General features: G+C 38.6%; 1 protein-coding gene across 1 annotated transcript in view; it reads left to right on the top strand.

Annotated features, from left to right (window-relative positions):
* The first annotated feature begins 7269 nt into the window (after positions 1 to 7269).
* LOC150087712 (endoplasmic reticulum chaperone BiP-like) overlaps positions 7270 to 24241 on the top strand; it is a 69274-nt gene continuing 52302 nt past the window's right edge. Inside the window, exon 1 of the mRNA XM_090369913.1 lies at positions 7270 to 7424. Within this exon, the coding sequence (XP_090226039.1) occupies positions 7422 to 7424 (3 nt within the window). The 5' untranslated portion in view covers positions 7270 to 7421. The remainder of the gene's footprint in view (positions 7425 to 24241) is intronic.

Here is a 24241-nt window from a genome sequence, read left to right as displayed (position 1 = left end):
CATCTGGTGAGTATGGGTTTGGCACAACCAGGGTGTCTCTCTCAGTAATAAAGAATTTTTTTTTTTTTTTTTTTTGCTGGTGCAACATAAGCCTCAGGCTTCCTTGCACCATATGGTTAATAATAAAATGATTAGTGTTACCATAAGCGTGTACCATAATACGGTATAGATTCATTCAGCTTTATTAATTTTATGCCTTCTCCTAAATGCAAAACCACACTGACATATTCTTAGACAATGTATGTGTAAATAAAGTTTAGGTTATACTCCAGTTTATGGGGTACACCTCCAGAGGAAGTGACTTCTTTTGTTTGAATCCTTCCCGAATTAATAACCTAACTTTTTTTCACTAGCAAAAATGAGTATTAAAAAACCCACACTTCTTTTGCTTGAATCTATCCTGAATTTGGCCATGCTTGCAATGCAGTGACAAGGTATACCCATAATTTGGAGTTCATCCAAACTATTTTCTCGGTTTTATTGCCATGTCAGAGATAAGTTTATGAGCTTTGTTCTAAAATATTATTGTTAGGCCATATGCTGCAATATAGCTGACCGAATTGTTCACCCCCCCCCCAATTTCCGAATTCCTCAAAAGAGGAAGAAAACAAGATATGTTATTAAGATATATTTATTAAATTACTGTAAGTTAATAAAATTATACTTACAATAATTTAATGTCTAAATTGTGTAAATTGAATGGGCATTGAGCAACAACGGAACAAAAATCCAATTTTTTTAAAGTGTTTAATTCATTATCTTAAAACTAAGGTTGTGAATGAATGGGGAATAATGTTTGTGCTATCAGATCCTCCGTAATGGGACCGAGGTTCACAATCCAAACATTCTAAATATACCTAGACTGGTGTTCAAAGAAAGTGCATCTCCTAGGAATTTCGCATTTCTAACCCTTTTTCGCGATGGTATGTTACATTAGTGACTAGCATCACAAATAGAAATATAAACAAAAGACATTTATTAATAGTTAAAGCAAAGCTAAGTAATATTTAACAGGTGCTCTCAAAATATACCAAAATGAACATTTGCAACCTTCATACAGCAGTTTTGGTAAACAACAATTAGGGCTAAAATGCTATCAGAAGCACACAATTTGCTTCAGTTTATCATTTTAAATGGAAAACAAAGTGAAAGTTCACGAAGTGCAAACTAATATTTAGTTGAACAGCCTCTAGCCCTGATGACAGTAGCGCACCGTCGAGGCATTGACAAGATCAATTTCTGAAGATAATCAACTGATAGTTCGTGGTTCCAAACACGAATTATAGCTCCTGAAATTCACGAAAGGTAATAGTGGCACGTGATGCAAGGAAGCAAGCGTATGAGCTTATATAGCATTAGCCAAAAAAAAATAATAATAATAATAATAAATAAATAAATAATAAAAAAATAAAATAAATTCACACAACCATTCCCTCTAAAAGTTTGTCCAGTATTTAAATTAATACCATTTAAATTAAAACTGAATTTATTTAAGCTACCAACTTCCACAATGAGAGATGGAAAGTTTGTTCCAGCAATTAACCATCCGCTGGCTAAAGGCAAATTTTAGTACATCTATTCTGCATCTGTCTTTCCTCAATTTGAATTTATGCCCCCTTAGCAATCTGAATTCTGAAATCCTAATTCAGCAATCTGAATTAGAATTCAGATTGCTAAACCCATTCAAGGCCTTATACAGCTCAATCAGATCACCTCACAGGTGCCTAGTCGCCAGCAGCTGCAATTTGCAGAACTTAAGCCCCTCTTGGTAAGAGGATCCCTTTATTCCCCTCACCAGTCTTGTTGCACTTGTCTGTACATGTTCAAGCAAATCTACATTCTTCGTAGACCTATACGCAGTTCTCAAGAAGTCGCCTGACCATTGCCTTATACAAAAGGATAATTACCTCCTTTTCCGTGCTAGTAAAATTCTTCTGCTGTACATCATTGACAAAACCCCATGACCTGCTTTTGTAGCCTGTCAGCATTGCCCAGAAAACTTCATATCTGACTGCACAATTACTCGCAGGTTTTTTTTCATTTTCTACCATCGTAAGTGTCGTACCACACAGTTGGCCCATTTCTCTGGGGTTACCTCTACCCACATGCAGTACTTTGCATTTATCAAAGTTAAAACTTCAGGTGCCACTTCTCAGCCCATCTGCCCAAATTTTCTAGATCCTGTTGCAGTAGACCCTGTCAACCTTTGTATCATCTTCAAACTTCGACACTAAGCCTGATATACCTTCATCAATATCATTCATAAATATATAAAACAAAAGTGGACCCAACACCGAACCATGTAGGCCTCCACTAATAACGTTTGTCCATGAAGAACAGCGGCCATTGATTACCACTCTTCGTCTTCTCCCACTCAAGGAACTGGATGCAAAATTAGCCTTTGCATCCAGTTCCTTTGTAACCCGTCACTGGATGCAATCAAATTTTCTGACAAATTTGCTTAATTTGATTGGGTCTTTGGTTTCTTTCTGGCAACTGCAGATTCAACACGATACCAACAGCTCTCTATAGAATTCAGGTCCGGTCTGTTTCCTGGGCAGCTTAGAGTTGTAATGGACCATTCTTCCAATCATTTTTTCACCTGTAACAAATGTGAACAAATTACTGTCGAACGTCTAATGCATAAATGAAGCTAAAGCAACTACAGAAGTGCCTACTTATACATTTTGACGGTGACAAGGAGCAGAGAATCCTGAAATTGTCTCTAATAGTTGGCAGCAATTTGCCTTCCAGGTATCTATTGACATTTATGGAACCTTTAAACTGCAGGTGACCTACTCCGCGATACGGAATGCACCCCCATATCATTTAGCTGGTAAGGAATTTCACTGTAGACGCCATAGACATGAAGAATACCTGGATGGTATTCATGTCTATGGCGAATCGTTTGTCTCCCATCAGAGTCATGCAGGTTGAATTTCTTCTCATCCGAGAAAATAACTGACTTCCACTGCTCGGGGCTCCATTTGACAGGCTCTTTACACCAAATTAATCGGGCCATTTTCATTTTTTGTGTGAGGAGGGGCTTCTTCTTAGGACGAGGGGCTACAAGTTCAATTTTGAAGAGGAGACTTCTAACTGTTACTGCACTTGCTACCACTCCTGTATGTTCTTCCCGGCTCAGACAAAGAAGCTTTACGGATTTGTTTTTAACATTAGCAAGGGCACATGATGCAAGAAAGCAAGCTTATATAGCATCAGCCAAAAAAACCCACACGCACCCTTCTCATTTCACCCATTCACTCGCTCCAAATGTTTGTCCAGTTCTGCCTTGAATCTGTTTAAGCTTTCAACTTCTACAACGACAGATGTAAGTTTGTTCCAGCAATCGACCACCCGATGGCTAAAGGCAAACTTCCGCACATCTATCCTACAACTGTCTTTCCTCAAATTGAATTTATGTCGTTTCAGGCGATTATTCTGTGCAAGAGGAAGAATTCCATCAGCATTGAGCATGCTCAAACCATTCAAGGCTTTATACACCTCAATCAGATCACCCCTTTTAAGGCATAAGCGCGGTCCTGTTTTGGCGTAGAGACTCGTTTGCATCCGGTTCCTTTTTTCCTATCAGCAGAACCAGTATTCTTGAGTTTAGAAAGAAATCTACTTACTATCGAATGATTACAAGACACTATAAGCAATATGACAGGAAGAACATCCTTCTTGATGTAAAGCAACAGTGGCACTCTTTCTTTGTGGCGTCAACTGCACGTAACTCGCCATCCTAACACTAGCAAGGAATGACTGCAACTCTTTCAGAGCCTGCTTATATAGCTGAAAGTAACAGCTGATTCAATATTAAGTCATCATCTACGCGTGTCAATCTTATCTGATGCAATCTGTACGAAATATTGCCATATACCTACGTTATTCGGACGACAATTACAATTTTAAGGGGTGATGCAGGTTCTTTGAACACCAGTGTATATAGGCCGTATAAAGTACTTTTTCTCACTAAACCAGTCAAAACAACAATGATATGAAAAATTAGTTATTCCACTAACAGTTAGAATAAATTAATTTTCAGAATACTTAAGATAATATTACGCAATTCGTTTTAACATGAAACAACAAATTAGATGCACTGGGTCAAAGCGGTTTATCTCAAACAAAAGATCTCTTGACAAGCTGTTGCCGTCATCTGCCTTTTTCCACGTTACGCCGATGACATCATCGAATAGGCATACTGAGGACTAGGGCATTTGGTAATATACATACCTTAATTGGTAAGGTGCGTTTCTGCCATTTAAATACCAAGACAACCCCAATATTCAAAATATAAAGGCCAAGTAACAGTCATCCCCAATCAATGAAAAGAGACACCCTCTCATACCCACTAAGAATGTTCCATTTTAACAATTAAAAAAAAGGGGAGGGGGGAGGACTCCGAAAAGTACGTATTGTTACTATTTGGTTTTTAGAAGCATTAAAAACTAATGCCATAATGCTCAGGGGCTATGCGGTTGTCATTCCCTGACCTTTCCGCATCCTCAGTATTTGGTGGTCACGGGCTCGAACGCCGGTCTAACCAAGAAGCGTGTGCTATGCACTGCTGCACTTGGTACGGAGACAGCCATTATCGTATTGAGATCCCACACAAAAAAAAAAAAAAAAAAAAAAAAAATTAAAATCGAAATCGCAACGTATAACAGATTACTAATCCTTACGCCACAACTGTAGATTAAACAAGCAAACGTGATAAACTAAATGTAATTTTAAAATTGAGCCAATCAAGCGACAGGTCAAAACCAAACTTAATTTGTGAAATGAAAGTCATGGTTTGGTTTAGCCCAAATATGCAAACGAATTAAATTTAATTTAAAACAATTAAATTTAATGAATTAAATTAAATTATTTAATTAAAAACAAATAAATAACATACGTGTTACACCAAATATAATCAAGAATTAAAAACAAACCAAACAAAATGAAGAAAGCAAGGGGTGGTCGTGAGAATTCAAACTAATTAGGAAAAAATGGTGAAGAATAAATATACAAATCAGAGAAGAGTCAGGGGAAAAACAAATTTCACAGACTTGTTATATCAGTAACAGAATAACTTTATTCTAAAGAAATCTACTCACTGTCCACTGATTACAAGACATTGTATAAGCAATATAACGGGAAGAACATCCTTCCTCACATAAAGCAACGGTAGCACTATTTTCTTTGTGGCGTCAACGGCACGTAAATTGCCATCTGGACAAAAGGAGGGAAGGAAGGAATTTTCGAGCTGTGCCCTTTATTCTAAAAAATAAAGAGCTTTTTCTAATTATTATTATTATTATTTTTTATTCTAAAGAATAAAGGGCACTGCTCGAAAAAATTAAAAGAACAAAATATTTTTCATACATATTTTCTTGTGAACGGTGTCGCCGAAGGAGAATTTTGATGTAATAGGCATCCTGACATGCAAATTACGAGTATCCAATAGAAATCGATCTATCACCTTACAAAGCCGCACATCATGTAAATTATTAATGCCTATAAAAACACTGGTTGCGAACACATAACATCATTCCCGGTTTTTTTTTCTTTTTTTTTAAAACTTGGTTAGTGAGATAGTCACATCACAATAGCAAAGTTTAGATGATTCTTTGAAATAGTGGGCCGTTGGAGAACTTGAAGCTGGGCAGTTACAGGCAGAGTCTGTAACTGCCTAGGTCGCCCGAAGACTACGTCAACCAGAATAGACCACAATCTGACTCTAACATAAAGACAGACCTCTACGATGTCCTGTCATCAACTATCTCTTGAGGTAGTTGCGGTAACTGGTGAAACCATTTCCAACCGGACTGTGTTAAGAAGGTTGAATTCAAGTGGACTGTACACAAGGAAGACACTAGTTTGTATCCCAATAACCCCAAACCACTGTAGAGCTCGTCGAAACTGGTGTTATGAACAAGTAGTAGTAATCGAGGCATGTGACGCAAGAAAGCAAGCTTATGTAACATTAGCCAAAAAAAAAAAATAAATTTTACTAGTGCCGGATTAAGGCATGAGCTAGCACGGACCCTGCCCCGGGTGCTAAATTTTACAAATCATAAGAAAAAGAAAAGAAATATATATCCTTAGTAAAGGGAGAACTGATAAATCTTTCTTCCCTGGGTGCGAAAGTACCTTGGTCGGACATTGAATTTTACACATTCATATCCTCTATACGTTTGTCCAGTTCCTCTTTGAATTTATTTAAGCCATCAATTTCCATAATGACAGATGGAAGCTTGTTCCAGCAATCAACTACCTGCTGGATAAAGATAAATTTCCACCCATTTATTCTATAACTGTTTTCCTTTGCATTTATATTCTTCCCCCCTCAAATTCATAATCGGAGGAAGAATCCCATCAGAATTGAGCCTGCTCAACCCATTCAAGACCTTATACACCTCACTCAGATCACCTCGCAGGTGCCTAGTCTCCAGATGCTGCAATTTGCAGGACTGAAGCCTTTCTTGGTAAGAACTCTTCTTTGTTCCCCTCGCCAATCTTGTTGCCTTTCTCTGTACTTATTATTATTGGCCATATGGTGCAACGAAGCCCGAGGCATATGCTGCACTAGCAAAAAAAAAAAAATCTGAATTACCTTGTGTGTGAGAGAGAGAAAACAAGAGTCAGAAGTAGAAAGGAATCACCAACAAACAGAAGAAGAATGATGTATCCAGCTCAGTACCCTGGGTGTGTCGGAGCTGGATATCTTGGTGATCCCTTTCTACTTCTGAATCTTGTTTTCTCTCTTATTCTAGCAACTCGATATCCTTCCTAAAATGAGGCCTTTAGACCTGTACGTAGTACTCAAGGTGTGGCCTGACCATTGCCTTATACAAAGAGATAATTATCTCCTTATACCTGCAACCCTTGTTTTGTGAAACTTCATCTGCTATTGATCTCTTGTCATTGAGGAATGAACGTATGTGACTGAGGTTTTCTCCAACCAAAATTTTTGTTTTAAGCAACCGCCAAGTTTGCCTAGTCGTTAAACCAGCTCTTAGCATAATAAATATTAAGAAATACGTTCTTAGTCATCATATGTTACAATATTTTTCTCTTTGAATAAAATGCCACCATGTAACAGAAAACAATTGAATGTTGTTGTTTTTAAACTTTTTTTTTCAGTTTCTAGAATAGTTGAAAGATTGTCAATATCGGAGTTGCGATCATTTATGTATGTGGGGATTATGCATTACATGTGGCTGTAAATTATGTTTGTGAAGCCATGTGAATAAACCATATTAAGTGGAGCAAGACCTTCGTTAATTTTCATAAAAAAGTGTGAAGTGAGCCAATAGAACTTTGACACGCTGTGCTGTCAGGTTTTATACATATGTTATAGAATTTATAGTTCGTTCTCAGACGCAGAACACGTTTTCACGAAGAGGTAGCTTGTCATAAATATAACTAAAATGGTAAGCATTTTATGTTTGTGTGAAAGTATATCTTTATTGGCATGGAAACTTAAATGAAATAGTCTAGAGTAATTTCTTTCCATTTAATTTTGCGTTCAATTTAGAAAATAATTTTTGCAGCTTACTTAAAGCTGTTTACTGCAATACAATCTTATCCCATATTGGAAGAATGCTTTAGGTGTTCTTCTGTTATCTAGTATGATATGTAATCTTCTGTGTCATGCGTAACGTAATCGAGTTGCTACAGATTAGCAGCACGTTCTTGTGGCAGAAACTTCAGTTTTTGTCCCCTCTGTTCACCCCTTTGAACTTCACAAATGATTGCGCACGTATGAAAAGTGACAGGGAATGTTCGCATTTCATACTTGTCAGTTTACGTAAATACATACACATTGTATAGGTATTGAGTTAACTTTTGACATTTGATTTTGTGACAGATTATAAATAACAAAATGGTATATTGCTGGCATTACTTTGCTCTGGTTATTTGCAATTGATTGATGTTCCCAAGTTTAGTAATATTTTGAAAGTGGCCTATGGCTATTGAGTACCAAGTCTTAGACTAATGCAGTTCACTTCATTTCGTTTTACTGCATTTGTATTGTTCTCTAGTTTCTAATCCTACCCCAAAGTTTTGCTTATAGTATGATCCTATAAGTCAGGAATTTACAATTAATCGTTTTAATAAGAATACACTCACTAATCATGTGGGCTTGAACATGATCAACATATCTGGGCCCAGACAAAGTATGGGGGGAAATTTTAAAGAAAAATGTTGCTCAAATGTGATTGTAACACAGTTATAACAAAAGAGTCCTCACCCTATCCAAAACTAATCAAAAACCTAGACCCTGAAATGTCATTGCATGATACTGAGGAGAAAAAAAAAAAAAAAAAAAATGCTCATTAAATGATAATGAAAAAATCATTCACTGAAGTGCCTACTCGATTCCACTTTGAAATTCTACCAAAACTATTGACCTGGACTACTGTGGTTATTCATTCTGGTGAACTACAACATGATGACCAAAAGTAAACGTCACAAGATTATTATTCTTATTACTACTAGCCATATAGTGCAAGGAAGCTGCACCAGCCAAAAAAAAAAAAATCCCTGAGTGAGAGAGAGAGAGAGAGAGAGAGAAGTAGAAGGAAATCACCAAGAAAGAGAAGAATGATGATATCCAGCTCAGGACTCTGGGTGTGCCAAGCCCATACTCACTAGATGTGAGCCCCCGGGGGTAAATTTTCTATTAGTTCCCAAAATTCTTTTAGTTGTGCTCCTTGATTCTTCAGTGAAAATCGACTTCCCCTGTTCATTTCTTGATGGTAATATATATTAACATAGACAATGGTAATATATGGCCCTGAACTGATTCAGTTCAGGGTCATATATTACCATTTTCTGGTATACCTAAAGTACCATCATTTAACTTAAGTCTGTGAGGTGAATGTTGAAGATTCACCACTAGCTGAACATTTTTTGGAGCATGATATATGCACTTGATTGAAATCAAATTTATGTGGTTATCACTCCATGCATTTCTGATTGTCCTTGGGAGTTTTTTTTTTTTTAAATGAAAACTGAAAATACTAAAGGTATTAGAACCAATAGCATTTAGTACCATGTGTGAGTTGAAGGTTAAGAAGATACTTGTTGACAAGAACAGTTTCTGTAGATTGTAATTTTCAGGAAATACATGTAAAGGGATGTTGTTCCAGAGAACAAAAAGTTGAAGGAATAAGTAAAAAAGAAGTTGGTTCTGTGAGTTTGAAGTTGGACAGTAAAAGGATGTTGACTGATTGTGGCAAGTGTTTGGACTGGTTTGGAAGAGGAGGGGATTGTAGAAGCACAATTCAGAGGACAGTGCCCATGCAAGGATCTATAGAAAGGTATGCAGCAGAAACAGAATGTCTATGAGAAAGAGTGGAGAGATGTTGTAAGAGATGAGTTATTAATTAACCTAACTGTCATTCTTTTGAATGGAGTTTAGAAGCCTTAGAGAGGTTATGAGGCACTTCTCCAGAAGTAGGAACAGTATTCCATGGTGGGGCAGTTTTGAGATTTGTACAGAGTGATAACTGTTAAGAAAAGTAATATAGAAAGATACAACCCAGTGTTTCAGATGTAGAGAAGCAATATTTGTGATGTGCTTATGCCAAGACAGATATATATATATATATATATATATATATATATATATATGAAGACATGACTTTTTGTGAGATATAAGAACAGGACTGACTTTAAAAGGATTGAAATTTAAATGTTATCTTTGCCCCATTGGAGAATTTCCTGGAAATCAGAAATTTAAGGAATTGGTAGTGAAAATTTGAGAAGCTGAAGCTGTTTGTGCAGGGCAAGGTTTCTCAAACTGTAAGGTGCAATAAAATGTGCTATTATCAGCAAAACTATTTGTAGGATTATCAGTCAATGGAAGAAAGGCATTAATATATAAAAGGAAAAGAGTGAGAGAAAGAACTGAACCTTTTGGGAGAATTAGTGGAGAAATTACATAATGGAGAGCCATCTACAGTAAGCAGTCAGAGAAAGTGAGATACCTAATTACAGAAACATTTGACAATCCAAAAGATGGAAGCTTATTTAGAAGACCTTTATACCAAACACAATGAAATTTCAGGATCAACTTCTTGAATTTCACCAAACTTTTCCATTGAATTTGTACATAGATGGCTTATATAAACAAGTATATTACCAGGGATCAGTGCTGATGGATTGTATATAAGCGATCATTGAGAGACTGGCAATATGGTTTAAGAGTTGGTGGTTAATGGATTTCTCCATTATTTTAGAAAGGTAGAAGTGCAATGGGATGAAAATTGAATGGGAGGGATTTGTCATCCTTTTTGGGAACTGGCTGGATATGTGGAAATTTGCAAGCAGAAGGAAAAACTCCTGTGGTATAAGGAAGCATAGAAAGGCAACAGAGAACAGGAGTAAGCTCAGAAGAACAGGTTTTGAGAACAAGTGGAGAAATAACATTGGGATCTGGAGCTGCCTTAGTATCATGATTGTTCAGCTTTCTTATTAATGGAAAACCACAGCAGGCATTAGGGTAGAGTGTACTGGGAATGATAGGTGGTTTACCAAGGTCTTCAATACAAAATTTATAAGAAAAGCAGGATGCTAGCAGGTCAACTTTATCTGAGGTGTCGCAATTGAGCCATTAGGTTTTAACAGAGGTGGGAGCACAGATATACAAAAGTTTTGGCCAATAGTTTTAGCTTGGCAAGAGCCCAGACTACTGTTTGGACAAGAAACAAGTTTTCTACTTCTTAGCCTGTTCAAAATCTGGTTTGGACTGACTGATTGATGACTGCTTTACAATTGTTGCAAACTTTGGCGTAGGCAGAAAATGAACTTGGAGATTTGGATGCAAGCATAATTGCAATATGCAACATCCTTAGGTATTAATCCTTCTAAACATGAATTGTTGGCATTTGGTGAAGTTAGAAAATTTTCAATTAGGTTACAGTTAAATGAAAGGAGATGGATTTCGGGGATACCTAATTGATAAGGTTTCAGAAGAATTGAAGCATTTGGTGAATGCTTTGATAACGCAATGTTATTAGTGGGACTCCACTAATAACATTGGTTTAAGAAGAGCAGTGCAGTGCTCATTGAGTACGATACCAATTTCATCGACTGAATGTGAATGAGGATTTTCACAAATGAATCTGATTGTCAGCCCAACCACAGCTTCGTTGATGACAAAACGGTTTCTTAAAACTGTAGGCCCACCACTGACCCACTTCAATCCAATAAAATATGTTAATTTGTGGCTGCTTCGGAAATGTCATCCAGGAACCGACACACAAAGAGGAAGAAAAGAAGTCGGCATAAGTTGTCCGATGAGAACTTAATGAAAATTTGGAATATTCTACGAAAACTTTTTATTATGAATTTATTTTTACTTATTTTACTCAGAGTTTACTTATTTTTTTATATACTTGAATAATAAATTTATGCTTAATAAACTATGTTAATATGCTTAATTTGTTGTTCTTATTCTAAAAACATTACTACTAAAGTAACAATATTAGGAAAAAAAATTTTAGAGTACTTTTCATATCTTTAATTTTCAATTTTTTCTGAGAGCAAAGAATGAGTACCGCACCTATTATTTTACAAAAAAAGCACTGGGTTTGCCTTTGCATGTAGTTGAGGCTGACAGTTGGAATAATTTTAGAGGTCAACCAGATAGTTATCTATGTGTAGAGGGAAGCACATAATATTTTTATTTTCTTATCTAATTTTTTTTTTTCCCCCAGGAAAAAGCCTGTGGCTTCCTTTCACTATATGGGGAATACTATTGCTATATAAAACTGATATCCTGAAGGGAGTGTTGTTTTCCAAGTGGTCAACTTTTATATGAATGAAGAAGTGAATAAATAAAGCAGCTACTATTGGCTGTAGGAAAATCCCCATTGGTCTGCTTTAGTATGGTTTAAAAGTTGTTGGACCATTTTTTGTTAAATGTATTTTGAGTTGAGATGGTTACTTGAAATTTGCTTGGTAATGAATTAATGCCATAATTGATAGCCTGAAGGCAAACTTGACTGGCTTATGCAAGATCATGCCTGATTCCTATGAGTTACCCTCCCTTTAACTACTTTAGTAAACTCTAAAAAATCTTGGGACCACCCTTGCACTATCCTGAGTATGGTACCATGCGGTATGTTAATCTGGCATTACTTCTACCTATATGAGGTACCTTGCATTTGTTGACGTTCAAGTTCAGTTGCCACTTCTTAGCCATCTGCCTAATTTTTCTAAATTTTGTTGCAGTAGCATACTCTGATTTCTGTCATTAACCACCCTACCAACTAACCTTTATATCATCTGCAAGCTTGGACATCAAAGGCTGTTATGCCTTATCATTAATAAATGTTGAAAACAACCATGGTCCCAGCACTGAACCCTGTGGGACTCCACTAATAACATTGGTTCAAGAAGAGCAGTGCTCATTGACATTTTTCCCCCCCATTCATTTATTAATTACACACAATATACAGTCTCAAGATTATGTAATCAAAGTATATACATGATTTATATACAAGATATATTTATATATATTTAGATGCTCTGTACATATCATTAAACACTAGTATGTAAGTGTGTTCTTTAATCAGGGTGGTTCACAGGTATAAGCCCAACTCCAGCTTGAAAACTTATGAATGCCTGGTCTCTACAAAGCGGGCCTGGAAAAGTATGTTGAATTACTTGGGTATGGTTTTAATTTAGCGCAATTCATTCATGAAATCCTGCACCCAACCTGCTCGCTCATCTTTTTATCTGTAGCAGTGACTTGCTCCTAATGCAACACCACTCCAGTTTGGACAGCAGTCTTTCATGTGGAACAGGATTAAGCTTTACTGAAGTCTAAGTGTACAATATCAAAATTATTTTATTCCATCCAGACCCTTTGTTATTGTGTTATAGTATCTAATAGCATCGGTCAGTTGCTCCATAAAAAATCCATGATGTCAGTGCAATATGACTACAATATGAATTACGTCTCATTTTAGGGCAAAAGCCTCAAGTTGCATAGTTAGACAGTGCCATCTGGGTGATGGCATCTGCTGAGAATAAGTAACAATCTTCTCCTATGGTGAAGAGTTACTTATTCGAGGTAGTGCAATATCATGGCAACTCGTGAAGGTATTCACAATATGAGATATACACATAATGATGCCAATCTTATAACTATTTAGTAGTTAGCTGCGAACAGATCTGATGCATTTGCACTAACTTGTAAGCATGACTACAGTATGTGTAACAGCATCGAAATCTTTTCTGAAATCTTTTCAGATGTAGGATAGACGTGAGGAAATTTGCCTTTAGCCAGCGGGTGGTTGGTTGGTGGAACAGACTTCCATCCCTTGTCGTGGAAGTTGATAGCCTAAATAAGTTTAAGGCTCAGCTGGACAGGTATTTCGAACAAACAGAGGGGTGAAGTGGAAGTAGTTATTTTTTATTTATTTATTATTATTTTTTTTTGGCTGATGCTGCATAAGCTTGCTTTCTTGCAGCAAGGTATGTGGCATGTGATACATGCATCGCATGCCTCTACTACTACTTAATCACTATCAGCAATGCCGACCGGGCTAGCCAGGTAGGTAAAGTGCCTGCCTGGCAACCCAAAGGTCGCGGGTTCGAATCCCGCCTCGGGCTTGTATCAGAGTACAAAATGCAAAAACCTTGGGAGGTGCAATATGGCCACAGAAGCCAATGCGCCAACAACTAACAAAAAAAAAAAAAAAAAAACTATCAGTAATCAACTACCCATCACCCAAAAAAAAAAAAAAAAGTCTCATCCATTTCCTCTAAATGTTTGTCCAGTTCCTCCTTAAATTTATTTAAGCTATCAACTTCCACAATGACAGTGGAAGTTTCAACCAGCAATCAACTACCCACTGGCTAAAGGCAAATTTCTGCATTTCTATTCTATAACTGTCTTTCCTCACTCTGAATCTGTGCCCCCCCCCTCTGGTTTGTAATCTGAGCAAGAGGAAAGAGGCCTTGAATGGGTTGAGCAGGCTCAACCCATTCAAGGCCTTATACACCTTAATCAAATCACCTTGCAGGTGCGTAGTCTCCAGATGCTGAAGTTTGCGGAACTTAAGTTTTTCTTGGTAAGTACACACCTTTGTTGCCCTTCTCAAGCAAATCTACATCCTTCCTAAAATGAGGCCTCCAGACCTGTATGCAGCACTCAAGGTATGGCCTGACCATTGCCTTATAGTAGTAATAGTAGTGGCATGTGATGCAAGAAAGCAAGTATATGTGCTTATGCAGCATCAGCCAAAAAAAAAAAAAAAAAATCACACCATTCCCTCCAAATGCCTGTCCAGTTCCTCCTTAAATTTATTCAACCTATCAACTTCCACAACTACAGATGGAAGTTTGTTCCAGCAATTAACCACCCGCTGGCTAAAGGCAAATTTCTGCACATCTATTCTCCATCTGTTTTCTTAATTTGAATTTATGCCCCCTTAGGTTCGTAATCTGAACAAGAGGAAGGATCCCATCAGAATTCAGTGTGCTCAACCCATTCAAGGCCTTATACACCTCAATCAGATCACCACACAGGTGCCTAGTCTCCAGCCACTGCAATTTGCAGAACTTAAGCCTCTCTTGGTAAGAGAATGCTTTCATTCCCCTCACCAATCTTGTTGCCCTTTTCTGTACACGCTGAAGCAAATCGACATCCTTCCTAAAATGAGGCCTCCAGACCTGTACTGAAGGCTTGGCCTGACCATTGCCTTATACAAAGGGACAATCACTTCCTTTTCCCTGCTAGCAAAATTCCTGTATATCATTGACAAAACCCCATGACCTGCCCTGGCAGCCTGTCTGCATTGCTCAGAAAACCTCATATCTGACTGCGCAATTACTCCCGGGTCTTTTTCATTTTCTACCACCTTAAGTGTAGTACCACACAGTTGGTATGTTTCTCTGGGGTTACTTCTACCCATATGCAGTAATGGAAATTTTCAGGCGCCTCTCAATTCAATAGCCAGGTGGGCAGGAGCAGCAGTGCATAGCACACGCTTCTTGATTAGACCGGGGTTCAAGCCTGTGCCCACCAAATACGGAGGATGCGGAAAGGTCAGGGAATGTACACCGCATATCCCCGGAGCAATATGGCCTTAGTTGCTAATGCTCCTAAAAACCAAATAACAAACAAACAGCATTTTTCAGTGTTAAACTTCAGTTGTCAATTCTCTGCTGATCTTCTCTAGATCCTGTTGCAGTAGCACACTGCCATTACTGTCATTAACAACCCTGCCAACCTTCCTATCATCTGCAAACTTGGACATTAAGCCCAGTATGCCTTCATCAATATCATTGATAAATATACAAGACAGTAGTGAGCCCAACACTTAACCCTGGGGGACTCCACTAATTACATTAGTCCACAAAGAGCAGCATCCATTGATTACCACTCTGTCTTCTCCCACTCAACCATCCATCTATCCATGCATCCATTGTAGCAACTTTCCCTTAATACCATACTGCTCCAATTTGTACAGTAGTCTTCCATGCACAACAGCAGGGCTGTGCATAGAGTGGGACAAATGAGGTTCTTGCCTCAGGTTAAAAGCTGAAAGGGGCACCAAAAGAAAGATTAAATAATTGCCTACATTTTCGATTTTATGCTTTGATTATTCCAATCCATTTATCATCTTGCTTTTGCAAGACTTAAGTATTTGTCATGCCATTGTACAGATACCGTGCTCCAGCACGGTTGTTGCCCCACTGGTTGTCATTTTTATAACCTCAATTTTAATTTTTTACTAAAATGTGTACCAGAAATGTATTTTAAATAAGTCATATTTTTTAAATTAATTTTTTTTTTTTTTTTTTAATATTTTAGGGGTGGGCAAGTACAGGAACTGCCCGACTTAAGTAATATTCTACTTACACAAATTCAAAGTTACGTAAGTTTTTGCAGGCCAGTGCAAACTGAAAAAGATATGGAAACATATTTTGCATCTGTAGGGATAAATGGAGGTATTGTGAAATACCCTAATGTGAACCGAATAACTTCTTTTTTTTTTTTTTTTTTTTTTTTTTTGTAATTCGTTCCAAGTCCTTGGAAGTTGAAAATTTCCCTATTACTAAGCTATTTATCTCTCTAAAAGATCATATTTAAATTGGAAATTGCACTACACTTTCATCTTTATCATATTAGCATTAGCAGTGGCAAACAATGCAAGAAAGCAAGCTTATGCAGCATCAGCGAAAAAAAACCAAAAGAAAACACCTCTCCATTCGTTCCAAATACCTGTCCAGCTCAGCCTTAAATTTATTTAGGCTATCAACTTACATAACAAAAGATGGAAGTCTGTTCCACCAATCAACTACCCTCTGGCTAAAGGTAACTCTCCACCATCTATTCTACAACTGTCTTTCCTCAATTTGAAACTGTGCCCCCTCAGATTCTTAATCTGTGCAAGAGGAAGAATCCCATAATCATTCAGCTTTCTCAACCCATTCAAGGCCTTATACACCTCAATCAGATCACCTCGCAGGTGCCTACTCTCCAGGTGCTGCAATTTGTAGAACTTAAGCCTTTCTTGGTAAGAGCATCCCTTTGATCCCCGCACCAATCTTGTTGCCCTTCTTTGTACTCGTTCTAGCAACTCTACATCCTTCCTAAAATGAGGCCTCAAGACCTGTACATGGTACTCTAGGTGTTGCCTGACTATTGCCTTGTATAATGGGATAATCATCTCCCTGTCCCTGCTAGCAAAATTCCTATATATTGTTGACAAGACTCCATGACCTGCCCTGGCAGCCCATCTGCACTGCTCAGCGAAGGGCGCCTCCATAGCCAGGTGGGCAGGAGCAGCAGTGCGTAGGACACGCTTTTTGATCAGACCAGGGTTCGAGCTGTGACCACCAAATATGGAGGATGCGGAAAGGTCAGGAAATGACCACCGCATATTCCTGGAGCAATATGGCCTTAGTTGCTAATGCTCCTAAGAACCAAATAACAACAACAACTGCTCAGCGAACTTCATATTTGACATGCACAACAATCTCCAAGTCTTTTTCACTTTCCACTTCCTTGAGTGTAGTACCACACAGTTGGTACAGTTCTCTTTGGTTATTGCTACCCATATGCAGTACTTTGCATTTGTCAATGTTAAACTTCAGTTGCCACTTCTCAGCCCATTTTCCCAACTTATCTAGATCCAATTGGAGTAGCATACTATCTTTACTTTCGTTAACAACCCTGCTGACCTTTGTATCATCTGCAAACTTGGACATTAAACCTGATATACCTTCATCAATATCATTGATAAATATACAAAACAACATTGGGCCCAACACCTAACCCTGGGGAACTCCACTAATAACATTTGTCCACGAAGAGCAGTGTCCATTGATTACCACACTCTGTCTTCTCCCACTCAACCAACCCTTTATCCATTGTAGCAACTTACCCTTAATGCCATACCTCTCCAATTTGTACAGCAGGCTTCCATGTGCAACAGTAGCAAAAGCTTTCCTGAAATCCAAGTTTATGACATGTTCCCATTATAAGAATCAATTTTGAATGCTTTGTGATATTTTTCTAAAGCATGTTTCTTGAGGTCATGACCTAAAAACAATTGCACTTTCCAGTTTATTGGGCTTTTCTGTTATAAACGTGTAGTAAACTCGATCTTATTGCATTTATGATAATCCTGATAACTGAAATTCTTTGGGCAGGGCAGGATTTCCCACTAGGCACCGTAGGCACAGTGCCTAGGGCCTACGAAGGAAGGGGGAAAAAAACAGTTTTCGAGAACCATTTCTACGCATGATATTTGCATTTGACTCTAGGAGCTTCAATTCATTACGCATGTGCCATCTAGCCACTCTTCTCGAAACAAGAAGAAGAATCTAAGTGATGGTTGCTCCGTCAATTGAGGTAGTTTATCATTTATTATAGTTGAAAATTGAATCATTAATTGACATGATTCGCAGTCAAAGTGTTAAATAGAAGAAACATTTTGCCCCCTTTTTTAGCACATTTTAGAATAAAAGTGCCTAGGGCCTATGAGTACTAAAATCCAGCCCTGTCTGTGGGTTTTTACATTACGGTATTATGGCGAAATGTGTTCCCCTTCACTGAAATATTCAATCATATAAAAAACAAATTTTCAGAAACTTCTCTTCATTCCTATTTATGTATTACAATGATGAAGGGAAAGAGTCCAACGGAAAGTGCAAGTGCTGGCAGTGCCAGGAAATGAAACAAAATTGATTTAGAAATGAAGATGAAAATGATTAAGAAGTACGAAGCAGGACAAAGTTTGTCATTTATTGCAAGGGAATTAAGTCTCACTGCTTCAACAGTGCATATTGTTTTAAAGAACAGTGCACTTATAAAAGAACATGTCAAAGGATCAAAGCACTTAAGATCAACAGTGATCACAAAACAGTGTTCAGGTGCTATATCGAAGATGGAAAAGCTATTAATAATATGGATAGTAAATCAAATTTAGAAGCATGTGCCTCTGAGTCCAATGGGCATTTTCAAGCAAAAGCAAGAAGTATTTATAAAGATATTAAGTATAAGTACGGCGAACCCCAAGCCAGATTCGTGGCAAGTAATGGGTGGTTTAATAGCATTAGCATTAGTAGAGGCATATGATGCAAGAAAGCAAGCTTATTCAGCATCAGCCAAAAAAAAAAAAAACACCACTCCCATTTCACCCGTCCGTTCGTTCGAAATACCTGTCCAGTTGAGCCTTAAATTTGTTTAGGCTATCAACTTCAACAACAAGTGATGGAAGTCGGTTCCACCAGCCAACAACCCGCTGGCCAAAGGCAAATTTCCGCACATCTATCCGACATCCGTCCTTCCTCAATTTGAATTTATGCCCTCTGAGCTGATTATTCTGAGCAAGATGAAGAATCCCATTGGCATTGAGCATGCTCAAACCATTCAAAGCCTTATACACCTCTATCAGATCACCTCGCCGGTGCCTAGTCTCCAGACTCTGTAATTTGCAAAACTTAAGCCTTTCTTCGTAAGAGCAACCCTTTGTTCCATTCACTAATCTTGTTGCCCTTCTCTATACCCGTTCCACCAGCTCTACATCCTTCTTGAAATGAGGCCTCCAGACCTGTATACAGTACTGAAGATGTGGCCTGACCATTGCCTTATACAATGGAATAATCACCTCCTTATCCCTGCTGGAAAAATTCCTGTATATCATTGACAATACTCCATGAGCTACTCTTGCAGCCCGTCTGCACTGCTCAGAGAACTTCATATCTGCCTGCACAATTATCCCCAGGTCCTTTTCATTCTCCACCACTGTCAGTGTAGTACCGCAGAGTTGATACGTTGCTCTGAGGTTACTGTTTCCCATATGTAGTACTTTACATTTGTCAATGTTAAACTTCATTTGCCACCTCTCAGCCCATCTGTTCAACCTTTCCAGATCCTGTTGCAGCAGCATAGTGTCAGTGGTGTCCTTAACAACCCTGCCAACCTTTGTATCATCTGCAAACTTGGACATTAAACTTGATATCCCATCATCAATATCATTCATAAACACCGAAAACAACAATGGACTCAACACTGAACCCTGAGGAACTACACTAATAACATTAGTCCACGTTGAGCAGTGTCCATTGATTACCACTCTCTGTCTTCTACCACTCAACCATCCCCTTATCCATAGCAGCAATTTGCCTCCAATGCCACACTGCTCCAATTTGTGCAGCAGTCTTCCATGTGCAACAGTATCAAAAGCCTTTCTAAGATCCAAATATATAATATCCAAGTTATTCACTGCATCCAGTTCTTTTGTGACTACATCATAGTATCCAATCAAATTGGTCAGGCAAGACCTGCCCTTAACAAAACCATGCTGCGTCTGAGCTATAACTGAATTCTTGTCTAGATGATCCTGCAGTGCTTCTTTAACCAGTGCCTCCATTACTTTACCTGGAACAGAAGTTAAACTAACAGGTCTATAATTACTTTTGTCAGCCTTTGATCCTCCTTTGTGAATTGGGGTTACATTTGCACATCTCCAGTCTATGGGTACCTCCCCTGAGTCCAAAGAAGCTCTCATAATTATGGCTAGGGGTTTGCTTACTTCCTTTGCTGCCTCCTTTAATATAACTGGATAGATCCCATCCACCCCAGGTGCCTTTTTTATGTTTATCCTCAACAATCTCTCCTCCACTTTCCTCTCAGTTATTACAAAATCATCCAGCTCACTGCCAATGTTTACTTTACCTACATCATTCTCCTTCCTGAATAACTCCTCATGTGTGAATGTAGATGCAAAATACTCGTTTAGATTGTTAGCCACCTGAGCAGGATCCTCAACTGTTGAACCATCAATATTCAGTGGACCAATCTGATTCATCCCTTTCCTTCTTGAGTTTAAATAGGTAAAGAACTCTTTTCTGTTTTTCTTTGCATCCTTTGCCAAGGATTTTTCGTAGTCTGCCTTTGCCTGCCTAATCTCCTTTGTGACTTGGTTACAGACCAACTTATATCTATCATAGGCTTCCATGTCACCCATTAATTTGTATGTATCCCATGCATTTTTCTTCTCTGCCACATGTCTCATTAGTTCAACTGACAACCATTTAGGCCTAAACCTTGAACAATATTTCTTAGTTGGTATGTAAAGCCTGGTAGCCTCCAAGATTAGTTCCTTGAATGCTTCCCATTTTGAGTTTGCTGTTGGTAACATCATCAGTTGGTCCCACTGTATAGAATTTAAATACTGTCTCAGACCATCATAGTCGCCTTTACGAAAACAAAAACCCTTCCCTTTACCTCTGATGGTAGTTACCTACTTCAGTAAATCCCACTTCAACACACTGTGATCACTGCCACCTAGTGGTTCATTTATCTGCAGATTCTTAATGCATGAAGAATCACTACTGATAATCAGATCAAGAGTATTGCTCCCTCTTGTTGCCTTACGAACATGCTGATGTAGAAAACAATCATCCAATAAATCCACAAAAGCCCTGCTAGTGTGCGAGTGGCCAATCTACAAATTCCAGTCAATAGCTGGGAAATTAAAATCCCCCATTATATGACTCTCTGATTTACTGGCCCACTCTATTTCCCTGTACAATATCTTATTAGCATTAGCATTAGTAGAGGCATTTGATGCAAGAAAGGAAGCTTATGCAGCATCAGCCAAAAAAAAAAAAAACCCACTTCCACTTCATCCCTCTGTTCGTTCAAAATACCTGTCCAGCTGAGCCTTAAACTTATTTAGGCTATCAACCTCCACCACAAGGGATGGAAGTCTGTTCCACCAACCAACCACCCGCTGGCTAAAGGCAAATTTCCGCACGTCTATCCTACATCTGTCTTTCCTCAATTTGAATTTATGCCCTCTCAGGTGATTTTTCTGAGCTAGAGGAAGAATCCCATCAGCATTGAGCATGCTTAAACCATTCAAGGCTTTATACACCTCTATCAGATCACCTTGCTGGTGCCTAGTCTCCAGACACTGTAATTTGCAAAACTTAAGCCTTTCTTCGTAAGAGCACCCCTTTGTTCCATTCACTAATCTTGTTGCCCTTCTCTGTACTCGTTCCAGCAGCTCTACATCCTTCTTGAAATGAGGCCTCCAGACCTGTATACAGTACTCTAGGTGTGGCCTGACCATTGCCTTATACAATGGAATAATCACCTCCTTATCCCTGCTGGAAAAATTCCTGTATATCATTGACAATACTCCATGAGCTATTCTTGCACCCATCTGCACTGCTCAGAGAACTTCATATCTGCCTGCACAACCACCCCCAAGTCCCTTTCATTCTCTACCACTGTCAGTGTAGTACCACAGAGTTGATACGTTGCTCTGGCGTTGCTGTTTCCCATGTGTAGTACTTTAACATTTGTCAATGTTAAACTTCATTTGCCACCTCTCAGCCCATCTGCTCAACCTTTCCAGATCCTGTTGCAGCAGCATAGTGTCAGTAGTGTCCTTGACAACCCTGCCAACCTTTGTATCGTCTGCAAACTTGGACATTAAGCCCGATATACCATCATCAATATCATTTATAAATACAGAAAACAATAATGGACCCAACACTGAGCCCTGAGGGACTCCACTAATAACATCAGTCCACGATGAGCAGTGTCCATTGATTACCACTCTCTGTCTTCTCCCCCTCAACCACCCCTTTATCGATAGCAGCAATTTGCCTCCAATGAAACACTGCTCCAATTTGTGTAGCAGTCTTCGATGTGCAACAGTATCAAAAGCCTTTCTAAGATCCAAGTATATAATATCAAAGTTATTACCTGCATCCAGTTCTTTTGTGACTGCATCATAGTATACAATCAAGTTGGTCAGGCAAGACTTCCCCTTAACAAAACCATGCTGTGTTTGAGCTATAACTGAAGTCTTGTCTAAATGATCCTGCAGTGCTTCTTTAACCAGTGCCTCCATTAATTTTCCTGGAACAGAAGTTAAGCTCACAGGTCTATAATTACTTGTGTCAGCCTTTGATCCTCCTTTGTGAATTGGGGTCACATTTGCACATTTCCAGTCTATGGGTACCTCCCCTGAGTCCAAGGAAGCTCTCATAATTATGGCTAAGGGTTTGCTTACTTCCTTTGCTGCCTCCTTTAATATAACTGGATAGATCCCATCCACCCCGGGTGCCTTTCTTATGTTTATCTTCAACAGTTTCTCTTCCACTTTACTCCCAGTTATTTCAAGATTCTGTAGCTTACTGCTAGAGTTGAATACACCTCTGGCATTCTCCTCGCTGAATAACTCCTCATGTGTGAATGTCGATGCAAAATATTCATTTAGTTTGTTAGCTACCTGAGCAGGATCATCAACAGTTGACCCATCAATATCAAGTGGACCAATCTGATTCATCCCCTTCCTTCTAGAGTTTACATAAGTAAAGAACTCTTTGCTGTTTTTCTTTGCATCCCTTGCTAAGGATTTCTCGTAATCTGCCTTCGCCTGCCTAACCTCCTTTGTAACTTGGTTGCATATCAACTTGTATCTATCACAGGCTTCTGTGTCATGTGTTAATTTGTAAGTATCCCATGCATTTTTCTTATCTGCCATATGCCTCATTAGTTCATCTGACATCCATTTTGGCCTAAACCTTGAACAATATTTCTTAGTTGGTATGTAAAGCCTAGTAGCTTCCAAGATAAGTTCTTTGAATGCTTCCCATTTTGAATTTGCTGTTGGTAACATCATCAGTTGGTCCCACTGTATAGAATTTAAATACTGTCTCAGTCCATCGTAGTCGCCTTTACGGAAGCAATAACCCTTCCCTTTACCCCTAATGGTAGTTACCTCTTTGAGTAAATCCCACTTCAGCACACTGTGATCACTGCCACCTAGTGGTTCATTTATCTGCAGATTCTTAATGCATGAAGAATCACTGCTGATAATCAAATCAAGAGTATTACTCCCTCTAGTTGCCTCCTGAACATGCTGATGTAGAAAACAATCATCCAATAAATCCACAAAAGCCCTGCTAGTGTGTGAGTAACCAACCCCCAAATTCCAGTCAATATCTGGGAAATTAAAATCTCCCATTATAAGACTCTCTGATTTACTGGCCCACTCTATTTCCCTGTACAGTTCCTTATTATACTCATCAGAGTCATTAGGCCGATAGCACACTCCCACTCTCAATTTTTATCTCCCAATGTTTATGTCACACCAAACTGACTCAACACTGCACTGTCCAGCGATGTCGACTGGCTTCACTTCCTTGGTTTTTATGTGTTTCTTAACTAATAGCATAGCCCCTCCTCCCCTCCTATCCTGTCTATCCTTTCTGTAGACGTTGTATTCCCCAAATTCCAGTTCCGCATTCCTTATATCTGTGTGACACCACGTGTCTGATATCCCAACAATATCTGCCTTTGATGTTTTGAGCAATACCTCAAATTCATCAAATTTATTTACAAACTCCTAGCACTGGTGTACACGCAGTTATACATGCATCTGTTTCTATTCTTGGCTACCCTAACACAGCCCATGTGTTTACTTGTACCGCAATGACTCCCAGCAGTCTCTGAAATATCCTGCATCTTGTTTTTCAGGCTTCTGCTCATTTCAATAGAAGCAGTGCAAGAATCACTTCCACCTCTGCCAGTGGCTACTGTTAATCTATTAGTCCTTGTATCCCCCCCCCAACTAGCAGTTTTCCGACCCACCTAACTCTGCCTCGACAGCATCAGCAAAAATTCTTACACCCTTTATAGGTTCAAGCATTGTGCTGCTTTCTAAAACATTAAAGCGTGCGGTGAAGTCCCAGTGTT

The sequence above is a fragment of the Mastigoproctus giganteus genome, chromosome 3 (assembly GCF_048544385.1).
Source record: "Mastigoproctus giganteus isolate SK-2022 chromosome 3, ASM4854438v1, whole genome shotgun sequence".
NCBI lineage: Eukaryota > Metazoa > Arthropoda > Arachnida > Uropygi > Thelyphonidae > Mastigoproctus > Mastigoproctus giganteus.
The sequence above is the reverse complement of the archived record's forward strand: the minus strand, read 5'-3'. Positions and strand labels throughout refer to the sequence as shown.